Here is a 15029-nt window from a genome sequence, read left to right on the forward strand (position 1 = left end):
TAAATCAACAGACTCTGTGTCTCTCAAAATGTTTTGTTGTCCTCATTACTGTCTTCAGTCAGAGGCTCCTTCAGAACCACTGTAAAACAGACTGCTACATGATAGTTTAATTAACTGCTGTCCCAGTGTGGCAGAGTTACCAGCTTTTGGTTTTAGGGTAACAAAAATATTTGGTTCTGATCAGATTTCTGTCATGAAGGTAATTCTGGACATTTTTCTTCAACTTGTCTGCGTTTCGTTTGCTTGCAGCCTTTTCCATGGAAGGATCTGGGATCAGCTTTGCAGATCTCTTCCACCTAGTGGCCTTCTACTGTGTCAGCAGGTAAACAACTATTTTTACTGGCTTCACTGAAGATGAGACATTTTATTAGAGGGTGGAAAAGTTAGGGGTAAAAATAATGTTTGCAGAGTCAGCAGTTTCTTAAATGCTCATAAAAATAAGAGAAAAACAAAACAGGCGTTAATAGATGCAACAGGGGAAATGGTAAACATGCACCTTGAATAAAATCGAGTGAATCTCCTAAATGTGGTGGTGAATTGTTTGGAAAAAGTCCCAACATATTTTCAGTTTCACATCTGTCTGCGTGATGGAAACAAAGAGTCGGGAAAGTTCAGGAGTGTTTTCACTTCTCAGTGTGTCGGTCGGTTGTCTGGGTGTTTCTACCAACAAACTGGTGGGATCAACACTTTTAGTTTTTAACCGGATGTCCGTGTCAGTTAAGGACTGTGGACTGCATTTAGGTCAAAAACATGCTGTATTTCCTGTTCTGTTTGTGTTTCTTTCACAGCATATTTAATAATTTTATTGAATTATTAATGAATTTATTTTCATTTAAAGAGACATCCTGCCATTCACGCTCAAACTTCCTGAGGCCATTTCATCTGCAAAGACGCAGAAGGAGCTGGAGGAGGTGGCTCAGCTCGGTGCAGGTAACCCCAGTTAACGCCCAACACGCTGCGGCGTGTTCCTGCTCAGATGGACGTCGTTCTCACACCACACATAAACCTGCTAAAGACTCACAAAAACAACAAACAAAGCAACAAAAAAAACTTGTTTAGCTTCAGTTTGATTCTGATTTAAATGAAGACAAGATATGATCCAGAATGAGGGGGAAATCCCATCATATCTTCATCAGGTCTTTTCAGGCAGGTGTGTGATTATTATTTGTTTTCTAAAAGCAGGAAAGAAATTGACAAAAGTCAGAATTTCAGTTTATAAGTCATAAAATTAGACACTTTCCCTTTATCAGCTGAAACAGCCTGACTACCAGAGCAAACAGCTTATTTATGTTGATCTTCCAGGTTACTAATCTTTGACGCAAGTCTTTGTCCCGTTCCCCGGTTGGTCCACTTCCTGCTTCCCTCTTCTTGTAAACAAACCACATGGAAGCCATATGAGTTTGTGTCTGTTGTAGTAAATTATTGTCATGGACTATCAGTATCCAAAAGTGAATGAAATCACTGATTAGTTTAATAACATGTTTTGAAAACTTCAGTATCAAACAGTTTTCACTTTTATTTTGGTTCAGATTCCCACAGAATCATAACATGAGTAAAATTAGCCAGAGTTACATACTAATCTGACATATTAACTCACCTTGTCTTAGGTAAAAGTACAGAACAAATTTAGTAATTTTCTAGTTTTTATGTTTGCAGGCTGTACATTGTTTTTGTAGCTCTTTTTCATTCTGGTATTTATGAAATGACAGAAGTACTGGAAGCTTGTTTTAGTGGTTAATTGATTATCTGCTCCAGTAGCCTGAAGTTCAGAGCTTTACGGTATCGCCGGCTGTAGTTTTAAAATCAAAGAATGAAAGATGGCGCTTCTGCAGCTTCTCAACTTATCTGACATCTTCATCCAGCAGAGCAGCAACTCTTCATCAGCAAATCTCTCTGCCATTCTGCTAAAAGGACCTTACAAAGGAACAATATAACATATGGCACCTTAGTAATGATCACCACATCAGTATTTATATTTATTTGAACTAAAAATAGATGCCATTGAGTTTTTAATAGATGTTTCTCAAATCATTTGTGACTGTGCTGCATCTGCTGAGTCATTTCAGCCCAGCTTGCTGGGTGAAATCCTCACATTACGCCTCGGTGTTGTAGGAAGGGATGTGATGAGTGGAAAGCTACAACATGTTTAAACACATGTTGTAGCTTTCCACTACCACACCATACATACAATACCATCACAACAGGCATGACAGCCCCACATGAGGAGCTGCTTGACTGCATTCCTCTGGGTGCATGTGGGTGTGAGCGTGCACAGTTTGCATTTTTATCTGCTTCAGCACTGGAAGTCCTCTGTTTACAGACCAGAGGAGGCTCAGTTGAACTCTGCTGAGTGTTCTCACGTCGGAGATTCACTTTGCACATTATTTACTGCTCTCAAAGTCAAGGTGAGTGCTGCTCTAGTGTCTTTGGGTCTGCTGGGAATACTCCTTTCACAGTTTGAATGATTTGTACTACCGCACACTGAAAACAAAGAAATCTTGTGAGTTTTTGATTTTGAACCTACATGTTTGAGTTGGAGAAAGATAAACGTACAGCAATAAGTTGAATTAACTTTTTATTAATCGTATCTCCAATCGAGGATTTTTAAGTGAGAACTTTAAAATAACTGAGAAGAAAAAGGCGGGAGTGGGAACTATTTGCACCACGAGTGAGATGGAAGTTGGAACTTTGACTTGTCTTTGTGTTTTAAGGCAAATATTCATTTAAAAGCAACTGTCAGGTTGCAATAGTTGAGTACAATATCTTATGGAATTGATTAAACTCTGTTAAAATAAATGTTTTAGAGCAGAATTCATTGTGGTGTTAAATGAAATGCATCATCAGATATTTTGTTCATGCCTGTTGCCATGATGGTTCCCTTTGTTTAGAAGTTTTAGAGGCTTTTATGTGACAAAATGTCCTGCAGAGCTTCTGTATTTCTCTCTGGACGTGATCTCCAGAGCCACAGGTCTAATGTTTTAGCCTCTTCATTCAGTCAGTCTCATGCTGCGTTTTTCCTGGCGTCCCTAATAGAAATAGCATTTAGATGCTTTACTGTTGGGTCTAAACAGGACTTGTCTAAGCGTTCACGTTTTCTTCTCTGGATTAATGATCTTCCAGATTTCAGGTCTGAAAGTCTTGACCTGTAGCAGATGTTGGATAAGCTCTGCGCTGGAGGCTTCATGATTCTCCAGTAGATCCTGCTGCTTGCTGTTCTTGGTGACCTAGAAAACCGGTCATTCAGGTACAATACTTTTAGCAGCAGTCAAAATGGCGTCAAAGGCAGAAACTTTGGTGCCATTTTGACGCAGAACGATGACGGCAGCTCGCTTTTCTGACAAGGGAAGTGTTTTGTGGAACTGCTCTGCTCCTGGTGGCAGCATCCTGGAGCAGCTCTGTCACCTTAACTCTCATTTCTTCTACATCGAAACTTTCGTTCATCACATTTCTGGTTGAGGCGTCGAATGTTTGGACGGTTTTCTTTCTGGTCTTGGATGTTGTGTAGCTGGAAAAATTTTTGGTCTTACATTTTTTACTTTCAGACAGTTGATGCGTAACCATGGAAACACTTATTTTTTATCACTGCTCTAAGTGAGACAAAATGGTGCACCGATTCATACTGGCTCACTTAAATTCCTGGTTTTTACATCTGTTAGCAGCTAATTAGCATATAAAACATTGAAACTATCCTTGAACTTTGACCCCAAATTCCAGAGGGTTTGAAAAAAAGGCATTCAAGCCATTGTAACTGATCTTATCCCCTACTCCAACATCTTTCTAACCATAGAGTCAAACAGGAGCAGCAAAAGCAAATGACGTGGACTAGCAGAGCTCCTTTAGTCAGACAAATACGTAAGATTATTAGACCATGAACTCATCAGGAAAACAGCAGAGAAATGTTCATTTCCATTTGATTTATTTGAATCATAATCATCAATTTTTCAAAATACCTGCAGCTGAAACATTTGGTTTAAACTTAAATTGTCTTTTTAATCTATGCGATGCAAAAAATCAAATATTGTTGAGTGGAAACTTTACTTTGAAAGAAAAGTGTAAAAACCTGAAGTTGGCAAAACAACATTTATATCTCTGCTGGTCCTTTTAGAGCAACAAAAACATATTTCATGTTTCTCTACTTGATTTATTTCCAGATGGAACAAAAGTTGAATTTATCTGTTTATATAAAGTTTTTATAGCCTTTTATTTTGTTTTCAAGAATCAAATTTCTCTGTTAGAAGAAGGTGAGTGCTGATCTCATCTTTGACTAAAGAATCTGTTTTTTGGCTTCTTGTGTGCAGAGTTTAATTTGTCTCTCACAGGGTCAGCTGCTCACATCCACCCTGAAAATACCGCAATCTCATGTTTACACTGCAGGCAGGAAGACATCATCAGACAGCTGGAGAAATTTAGACAGCTAAAAATGGATGGTTCCATTTTTAGACGGCAGCATTAGTCACTGCTGCGTCCACGCCTCTGCCATTACAGCCCTGTGAATTAGAAGCTTAGGCTTAAATACAGAATAACTGCTCTTTTCAAACATATTACTCCAGCATGTGTGTTTATACAGAGGGCAATAAAGCCATACACTCAGTGAAACGCCCAGAAAGGGATCCTGAAAGTTGAGAGCCGCGGATCAGGAAGCGGGGAGTGGTGGAACTGGAACTGTTCTTTCATTGGCCTCCCTCTCTGTTATTACCGGGTAACTCCCTCTTTACTGGATCTGTGTCGGCATTCAGTCAATCAGAGCCAGCACTCTCACCGGGTTTCTGCTCCAGGCAGAGGAAAGGCTCCACCAAAGCAGAAACACAGGCTCAACAGCTGGAGGAAACTAATGAGTTTTTGGTGAAAAGTTGTAGAAAATCCAGCAGAGGTTTTTGTTCTGAAGGAATTTCTGATTGAGGTATCAAATTTTTTCTCTGTTTGTTTTCCCTACAGTGATTCATCTGGTTTCCTTCACGCTTTACGTCTCTGTGTTTTCCAGGTTTCTGGGACTCTGCGCTGTGCAGCCAGCGGCGCTGCTCGACCCCCCCTTGCCACCGCCTGAGCCGGACCCTCAGTCCCCAGCGCACCAAACGGACCGCTGAGGTGGAGGAGTCGCACCAGAGCGCACCTCCCACCTTACAGCCGCACACAGCCCCCCCCGGCGGCTTCCAGGACGCCGCTTCCCCCACTGGACCGCTGTGCTTCGTGACGCCCCTGTTCCTTCAGACCCACAGCCGCGACCCCGACCCCCCAGAAAAAGCTGCCGGCTCGCCGCCGCTGAGCAGCAGCAGGTGCGCCGAGCCGGACCTGGATCGGACCAAGCTGAACGGTAAACCGCGCTCGCCGCCTCCTCGCCCCCCTCCTCCCCGCTCAGCACCGAGCCGGCGGCCCGCTCCGCCGCCGCCCGGGCCTCCTCCGGCTGCTTCCAGAACCAAGAGCATGCCGGTCGCCACCAAGCGGCAGCAGCCGTCCGGCAGGAGGCCCGCGCCGGCACCGCCAGCACTGGGCGGCAGAACCAGCAGCTCAACCAAAAGTACCTCCTCTCCAAACCGGCCGCCTCCTCGACCCAAAATGCCCGATCTGGAGGCTCACCGCTGCCACATCGCTCTGGATGATGAAACCATCGCCAAGGCTCTGTCCCGCGCCAACCTCCCCACCTGCCAGCCCCCACCTGTTGCTGAGGAGCCGTCACAGAGCCTGTCCGGTCCTGATGAGAGGGGCCGGCAGCGGTTCAGCGACATGAGCATCTCGACGTCGTCTTCGGACTCCCTGGAGTACTCCCGGTCTCCTGAGTTCTCCCTGGACCTGGCGCCCAGCCCGCCTCAGCACCCGGTGGAGGACACCAGCGAGGACGACGAGGACGCGGAGGAGGAAGAGGAGGAGGATTACGGCGTCGGGATGGAAGCGGATCTGGAGTCGCGCCTCCGTCCGATCCTCAAAGCCCGCAGGCGGCGTGTCGGCGTGAGCCTGAGCGGCGGCTCCTTCGTTCTGCCCCGCTCCCTGAAGGGACGCTTCAGCAAGGTGGGCGGGATGTTCAGCTCCCTGATCACGCCGGAGAAACGGGCCGTGAAGCGGATCGCCGAGCTGTCCCGCGACAAGAGCTCGTACTTCGGCTCATTGGTTCAGGACTACATCAGCTTCGTTCAGGAGAACCGCAGCTGCCACACATCGGGGATGGACTTCCTGCAGACCGTGCGGCAGTTCATGACCCAGATGAAGGCTTACCTGCGGCAGAGCTCTGAGCTCGACCCGCCCTTAGAGTCCCTCATACCTGAAGACCAGATTGGTGAGTCTACCATCTTCTGACTGCTTCTAGGAATGCACGATATATCTGACCTTAATCGGTATCGGCGATATTAGTATTTTTTTTTTAAAAAATTGTATCACTCTGATTATTAAAACTGGGCCGATACTAACTACAGATATTTATTGGGAGAGGGAGACATTGGTCGTTTGGTCTATTTGTTTCGTCATGTGACAGAGTGTAAAACAGCAGTGCAGGAAGCAGTGGTGAAGTCAGCAATGTGGTGGTTTTTTCAAGGTGTCAAATGTTAGTGAAATATGTATGATATATAATATCAGTAATCAGCCATAATATTTACTGCTGTTAGCTGAATTTGACTTTTCGTTCTCTTCTATCTGTGAAAACACTCAATTTTTCTTGTTTCCATTGTTCCTCATGGGGAAGTAAACTTGAGGGTAGCTTCTGTGGAGAAACTGGTCAGAATGACGTCACTCTTTAAAAGCCAGAGCGTTTTAAACTTCCTATGCTCAGAATCAAAGATCTACTGTAAATTTCCATCTTAGTTCCACCTCAACACTCCTGACGTTTGGTTACAGAAAGACCAGCTGACAATTTATTTCTGGTCGGAGGTTGTTGGTGTAAGTTTATTTTCATTTTGAACAGTTAGCCTTTGGTTTCCTTTATGTCACATAAGATCTGGTCTTGTACCAAATAGAAACTAGAAACCAAATATTTGGATAGTTCAAGGATAATTCATTGCCAGTTGTCAGACCATCTATTCATCCACTTGGTCCTTCCCTGCTCACATGGCCCATCTCTGAAAATCCTAACGATCTCATGGTTGGTTTATAAAACTCTTCATCTCAGCCAGTTCCATCTTCTCATCCGAAGTTCCAACCTTTGGACTGAGCAGATCAGAAAATGCAAGAGGGATTTCATAGTGAAAATCTAAAATATTTGAAAGAAGAAGCAGCTCATGAAGCAGAAATATTGAGGCGTAATGTTACTTGATACACAATCAATCAATGAACACCACTAATTTCCATGGTGCTGATTGGCTGTAGATATTAGCTTGCACAGTTGTGCTAAGATGGTTTCCACTGAAAGAGTGTCCATTCAGAGAGAAAGACTGTGTTTGTGCCTGCAGCAATATGTTAGATTTGTTCTTTATTTTTATTTTACTATTTTTCACGTAGTCAAATCTATAGAAAAAACTGCTCAATTTAGATCAATTTGCTACCAGATTCTACTAGAGTAGCAGTATAAGTTGCTGATATTAGCGGGTTGCTTAGTCAGGCTATCTGCTCCATTAGCTAGCCTGGAGTTTGCAGCTTTACAGAGATGCTGTTTATAGTTTCAACACAGCATTAGACAAACACAAGCAAAGAGCAAGAAACGTTTTCTAACTCAAGGCACTGCTGGTTTCTTTTCCATCTGCTATTGCGGCTCAGTTCACATTCATTTTGCATGAATAATGTAAGCTGGTGTGCACACATCTCACATCCCTTGTTCATTGTAAACAATAACAGCCAGGCCTTGTTCTCAGATGGAGAAGTGAGCCGTCCTTTCGGTGCTAGCAGGCCACAGATTGTAAAGCTTGTCACGCTGGCAGACGTTCCTCAAAGCCTGGAGTTGAACTTTGAGGTTCTGTGGACATCAGATGGAAACCCGTCAGCTCTTATTTGGTTCTTTTAGATAAACCAGAATCTGCTGGTTGGTTTCATGCTTGTGTTCCATGCAGCTGGCAGCAAAAAGCATCTTATCCCAGTTTGGGGAAGTCTGAACAACGTGCAGCTCTGATAAACACCATTTACAAACACTTCTGTGTGAATGGAGGAAATGAGCCCTTCTGGAGGGACGAGGGAAATCCAAGATTTAAAAAACACGTTAATCAGATCGGAACATTGTGTGCACTCCTCAAGCTTCCCACTTTGTGTTTGTTCCAGTAGAGAAGAGCCAAGCCCTTCCCAGAAGTGACCTGCAGCTCTTGTAGAGACCTGAGGAGGATTGTGTGGAAGGGATTCAGTCGAGCTCCTCTGACTCACCTCTAGGAATTCATTAGATACAAGTGATCCGTTCACACACGCTCTGGAGTTTATGGAGTTGTTGCAACAGATACATTTTCCTGCATGCATTGCATAAAAGTGGCATAAACTGTGCCTGGAGGCTGGGGATGAATACACAGCATTAATAGTTGCGTCATTCGTTCTGCAAAACAACAAAACTCGGTTGTGTGGAGGCAGCATAGTTGAGGTAGGCAGGAATTAATGCAGCGCTGAATGTGTGTAGGTCTGACGTACAGATCAAGCCTTTGTGAGGTTTCATGTTTCTCAAATTGATGTTAAACAACTGGGTGGCTCAGACTAAGCGCTCGACTCTCAACGAATTTCTGAAAGTTTACGAGGACAGTAAATATGGATTCTGTGGTCTGTTGTGTGCCAATGTCTCCAAAAGCAAAATCGAAGACAGAACTGTTAGGTTGTGAGTCTCTTTCTCCACTCCAGAATGCTTTTGCTGAAATATTTAGTTGTTTTTTTTCTATTCCTAATGGCTGTAATTAAATAGAAATGGGCTACACTGTTATCCAGTAATGGTTAGCTAATGCCCTAACAGCGAGGACAGTTGTTTTTTTTTGTCTAGTGAATTAGCGTTTATGCTAACCTTGAAAATATTTAACATACCCTGAATGCAATTTTGTGGATAAATTCTTCAATGTGTTGAAATTTTGGTTATTGACTGTTGAGAACTTTTTGAGTTAGATGCTTATATTCATGTTATTATTTTGAAGGGAGTGAAGCCGTTTTCTTTCTTCTCCTCATTTTCTCTGTTTCACATACATGAACAAAGAACCTGGGGTGTTAATTAATGCATACATTAGCACTAGCTAAAGCACTAGCACAGTTTGATGTAGCGCTTTAGCATTTGTGGAGCTAATGTTTATGATTAATGCTTTACAGTTAGCACAACTAACAAAGTAGTTAGCGGTGGCCACCTCCACTGCAGCCTATTCATCCATATCTTCTGCTGTATTTTGATTTACAGTGTTAATAATTACACAATTCTCCCTCGGATGACTCCCTTCAGCTCTATATTTCCATTCTTATCGGCTGCAGAGCCGCTGAACCTGAACTGCAGACCGTAAAGAGCTGAGAAAACCAAGGAGACACAGAGTTGAAGGACAGGTTATTACCAGCTCTGCTTCGGCCTGCTGAGTCAGGTGATTTTTAGATTTTGGAAAGTGGTGAATATGGATTAGTGGCGTCCAGTTCCAGTTCTCCTGGGTCTGTGTGCTGCAGGTGGTGCTATTAATCCCTCGGTATGAAGACCAGTGATTTAAATCGGGTCTCCTGGAGCAGAGTTGAGTCTGAGGCATGTTGGACGCCGTCCCTCAGGGTCTGAAACTGGACCCCGCTGATGTAGGTCAGTTCAGGAAATGATAACCCAGTTTCTCTTGTGAGCTGTGTAAATAATTGGTTACCATAGTGATCCAATGTACAGTACAGATGGGTGTCAAAGTGAAAGCGGTCTAAAACAATATCTTCTGCATCACAACTGGGTAAGAACTGATGGAGGGTGAATAACTTTTCTGAAGGAGAGAGGTCGGGTTAGGAAAGACCAGCTCAGTTTTTATTTTCTTCCAACTTTTATTGTTATAAAAGGTAAAGTTGTCCAAACATTTTGCCACGTTTGGTGTAATTATAAAGCTGAAACTGACAGACCACAAATAATTTACACAAAAAATATTTATTTTTATTTTTTTACCTTTATGCCCTGAAAGCTAAAACTAAACATGGAGTATTTTAATGAGAAAAATGAAGCAGTCTTATTTTTGGATATTTAGTTCACCTTAGATCCAAAATATTAAAAGTATCTCACATGTTTGCCTTATTAAAATAAAAGCATAATGTATAGTTTCTGAAATTTTCAGCAGCAGTGGCATTTGTATTATTCTTGAACTGCAATCAGAGGCCACACAAAGTCATTCCAAGGGCCACAAATGGCCCCAGGGCCGCACTTTGGACACCCTGGACAATTGGATCTGTTCCTTTAATGGTGAATCACAAAACTAACAAAAACCCTCCAACTGATTTTCAATTTTCAAAATGTTCTTAGTTTTTGCTTTAATCTTATAAAGCAAAACTCCTGGCCTGTTAAACTGCGTTTTGCGTTTTTGTGTTTTTTTGGTAGCATTTTCTTTTACAGAGTTGATTACATGAAAACAAGATTTTATCTGAGATTGCCAAATAGTGACTTGGTCTCTTCATTTAGTGTGTATCTGGTGCTTTCAAAGAACTCTTGCATCATAAGTTTCAGGAACTGGATTGTGTTTTGTCTGTTTGATGGCTCCTTGGAACAAGCCAACGTTTTCACTGTTAGAGTAACTGTTCCAGTTTGAGGTGCTGCGCTGCCAGTGGTGTTGTGCACCTGGCAGTGACACAAATTAAACTTGTCTGAAACAATTTTAACGTTTATACAGCGCTTTGTTTTGACGCTAACCTGTGGTGTGTGTTTGTGGGTGTGTGTGTCTTTAATCCTGCACAGACCAGGTTCTGGAGAAAGCCATGCACAAATGTGTCCTGAAGCCTCTGAAGAGCGTCATTGAGTTGATTCTGCACGATTTCCAGGTGAGATTTCGGAAGGCAGTTAAATGCAGTGGATTTTATTTTGGGGTGTCAGAGTAGAGGGGGTTTTGTCATTGCCTATTGTCTTTGTCCTGCACCGTGCCCCCAACTCCGTCGCCATCGAGAAAATCCGCCAGAAGTTCCTGAACATGAGGAAGATGTACTCCCCCGACCAGAAGGTGTCGCTGCTGCTGCGAGTGTGCAAACTCATCTACACCATCATGCAGGACAACTTTCCTGCCCATGCTGGTGCGACATGCCGCAGCTGGACACTGAGGTTCAGTACATGATGGAGCTGCTGGACCCGGCGCTGCTGCAGGGAGAAGGTTGGTTCTGATCGTCTCTGCAGAAACTGTCTGAGATTAAATCTGATCTGAAGAAATGCTGCCAAGTGTTCAGGCAATAAAATGCCTCTTTTTTTTATTTAAAAAGGATTTTAATTAATTGTTTCATATTTCCAACATTTTCCAAAAATGGATAAATGAAAGTGTGCCAATTTTTTATCCCTTTGTCAAAATTGATTTGATTGATAAAATAATTATTGGCTGCAGCCCCAACTTTAAAAAGTATTTCAGTTCATTAAGTCAAAAAAAAAATTCAACCTTTGCTCCATTTCAGATGCAGACACATCTCCATAATTTAGAATATCATACAAAATTTAATCTAAAAATTTTAATTTCATTAAATTTATTTAATTTTAAAAAATTAACTCCCATGCAGCTTGATCACACACAGAGATTTGTTACAACTGTTTTTTCCTGTACATTTACATTTTTCTGACCTAGGGTGAATAAAAAATATAATTTTGTTTCTCAGAACTTTAAAAGGTCCGTAAGAAAGACTGCTGGCTTGACAGCTGAACAGGCGTCGGCCACAAACAGCTGTCTGCTAAAGAAACTTGTTGTCTGCAGGATGTTGAATCCCAAAATGTTATTACAAAGTTTAGTGGAAGGAAAAGGTGTGCTAGTAATAGGTGCACCAACAACACTGACAACTATCAATCCAATCAAATGAGTTAAATTATTTTAGCTTAATTTCTGAAATAAATAAAGTTTTGATGATGTTCTAGTTTGAAATGCAGCTTTTCTCATTTTATTTGATTTTTCTTCTAAAGAGTCAAAAAATGTTTGATCAGTGATTCTCCAAGCTTATGTTTCTCATCAAATACAATTAAAATACAATAGTTTGACAATGTGGAGGACAGTTTTAGGAGCTGAGCAGCGGTCCGTTGGTTCTGCTGCGGCGCTGTTCGCCTCACGCCAGCAGGACAGGAAGTTCATCAGAACAGCCGTTTCAGTTTCCTCAGAAAGGACACTTTCCGCTGAAGACGGCCTTTCAAAGGAACAAGACCGTTTCTTATACTGAAATCGTTCGTATGTGCAACCGACAAATATCTGATCGTTATGGATCCACCTCCATCTTAGTGTAGAGACAATTTCTGCAGAAATCAGCCAAGCAGAGGAAAATCCTCCTCAGCAACATGTGACATGAGTATTCACTAAGTTATTATGCAACAACTTCTGTTTTCTTCTGAACCCAAAGCCTTTGTGGCATCTTGTTTCCTTTTGTTTCAATTCAAATTGGCAAATTTGACTGAGTCACTCTGATCTGAAAGCTGTTTCCAAAAAAACAGAAACTCCTGATTCCCAGATTTAGTTTAGCAGAAATAAACTGCCAGCCATCAGATTTATGAATGATAACTTTATCACAGGGTTCCAGCTTCCAGCATCTGACTCACATTTATTGGCAGATTCTGTTTAGCTCAAATCTGCAACACTCTGAAAATATTTGTTGCATTTTTTTAGCAAAAAAATGTCTGAATTATTAATTACATAAAACAAAACATCTAAATAACCTAAATAAAAATTCTAATTGCACAAAATAATTTCAGTCATGCAAACAAAGTATGTTTTTCTAATTTACTTCCTGGTAAATCTGCACAAAACATAAAAATATGGATTACATACAATAAATATGCAGGATATTATGTGATATCAACTCATTTCCTTCTGCTGAAAAACAGAACAGGAAAGAAGAATTCAAATCCAAAACAAGTTCTGTCAAACATAAAAGCAACATGAAAGTTGTTTTAAACTTTTTTTCATACCACACTCATGAAAACTTTTTTCCAAAAAGTTAAAGTTTTAGCAGTTCTACCAAACTGCATATGGTTCCTAAAGGAAAACTCTCTCTAACAAGAAGAAATCTCCAGCAGAAGCAGAACGTAGCTCAATGTAAATGAACCATCTGTCACGACCGAACAAAACACGTAAAAACACAAAAACACCAAAACACAGAAACATGGGCGCGCTGATCCAGGAAACAGCTGAAAAGGAAAAACCTGAGACAGAACATAAAGTTCAATTCTGAAACAACAACACATAATACAGAATTGGAGAGTTTTAGGAGAAAATCATGTTTCCAATCTTTCCCATTTTTTCACAGGGTTTCTGAAAAAACATTGCTCAAAAGCATCATTTCTGATTTACCTAAAATAAAACCACCAGATTCTCTAAATATTTCCACTTCCAGTGAAGCTGATCAGCTGCAGCTCTGCATAAATTAAAGAAGAGTTCAGGACTTGCAGCATTTGTTGCTTGTTGCCAGATATAAATATTTGTTGCTTTTTATTGACTGAAGAAATAAACGCTGTGTTTTACTGAAGGAACTTGAACCTTGAGAATGAGACAATAAACTTGTTTAATTTTCTTAACAGCTTTTTTATGAGTATTTGGAGTTTACAGCAACAGACGTTCATCACCTCCAAACCTTTACTTCAAATAAAAAAACTGCCCTGAAATAGTTTAAAGTTGCTGAGTTTTTGTTTTTTTTTTTTTTTTTTTTACAGAAAATGCGTTTGAACCTACCATTAACTCTATTTGGAGGCTTTTCCATGTCCGGTTTATTACATCGCTGGAATTCCTTTATTTTCTTTGAGTTTTTAATCTCTTTGTAATTTTTCCTGTGATTATTCGATCTTTGTTCTGCCAAATGATTTAGTGAGAACATCTGAGGTGTGTGCAGAGGAAGGAAAAGTTCTCATAAGCATTAGGAAATACCGTCCAGTGTTTGATTTGAATAGACTGGATCTGATTCAGATGAGGAGGAATGGGCGTCGACGTCGTACGGTGAAATATTTTCCTATCAGAGTCAACCTGCGTGGCACGAAGGCCGATGTAAGGAGCTGGAAATAATATGGCCTCAGGCAGAACTATCAAATGGTTTCTGTTTTAAAGAAAGAGAGGTTGAGCTTTCATTTCATAATTTATGCGTCATCTGGTTTCATTTCTTTGTAAATTATCCAGTTGTGTTGTGGGTTCCTTATTTTGAGGAGGAAATTGTACAACAAAAATATGAACCATATAGAAAAATCATAAAAAGAAAACCACCTGTTTAAAAGTAACTAAACCCTAAAAAAAGATGGCAGTTAAAGTCAGAGCTCTTCTCATTCTCACCATGAAGAAGATCTGGGATGAAAACGTTTCTGACCAAATTTATAGTGGAGCTAATTTTTTAGCTTAACGCTTTTCAGTGATGGGCACCGCCGACTAAAACGTTACTAATCATCAACATCAGTTCCACTAATGGAAGGGTTAGAGTTAAAGCATTAACTTCAACCATGTTGATTCTGTTGTGACCATCTGAAATCACACTGCACAGTTTGCAATGTTTCTTTGGAACAGACCTTCACTACGGGTTCAGTAGTTTAAGTTAACTAACTTAAAGCATATAAATTCAGATATTCTTCCTTCTTTCCAATTTTTCACAAAAATTCTGAATGTAGCACCAGATTATTATTATTATTATTATTATTATTATTATTATTATTATTATTATTATTATTATTATTATTATTATTATTATTTTGAGTGCTCTGTGTTCTGGCTTCAGTTAGAGTCACTGGTTCAGAGTAGATATGGAAGCAAATCATTTTCAGGATATCCTGTTTTTTCTGTCAGAGGAGATTAATGTGAAATTTCCTGTCTGATAAACTCTGCCTATTGTTGTCATTATTTTAGGATTGGGTTTTTTTTCCTCCGTTCTTAATTACATTGAAAAGCTGCGGGTGAGGGGATCCAACTAGTTTTGAGCTATTGATTCATTAGTGTACTGTAAAATTTAATTCCTGTTCTAGCAAACTGTAAATAAGTTAAGTAAAAGGACCGGAAGCGACACTAAGC

At 40.9% G+C, this 15029-nt stretch overlaps 1 protein-coding gene across 1 annotated transcript in view; it reads left to right on the plus strand.

Moving 5' to 3' along the window:
- LOC122829841 (ras and Rab interactor 2-like) overlaps positions 1-15029 on the plus strand; it is a 28942-nt gene that overhangs the window by 10935 nt on the left and 2978 nt on the right. The window contains 8 exon segments of the mRNA XM_044114710.1: positions 250-322; positions 839-930; positions 4982-6268; positions 10769-10869; positions 10911-11080; positions 11082-11096; positions 11098-11178; positions 12352-12370. Of these exon segments, the coding sequence (XP_043970645.1) occupies positions 250-322; positions 839-930; positions 4982-6268; positions 10769-10869; positions 10911-11080; positions 11082-11096; positions 11098-11178; positions 12352-12370 (1838 nt within the window).

Source organism: Gambusia affinis, linkage group LG04, assembly GCF_019740435.1.
Source record: "Gambusia affinis linkage group LG04, SWU_Gaff_1.0, whole genome shotgun sequence".
Classification (NCBI taxonomy): Eukaryota; Metazoa; Chordata; class Actinopteri; order Cyprinodontiformes; family Poeciliidae; genus Gambusia; species Gambusia affinis.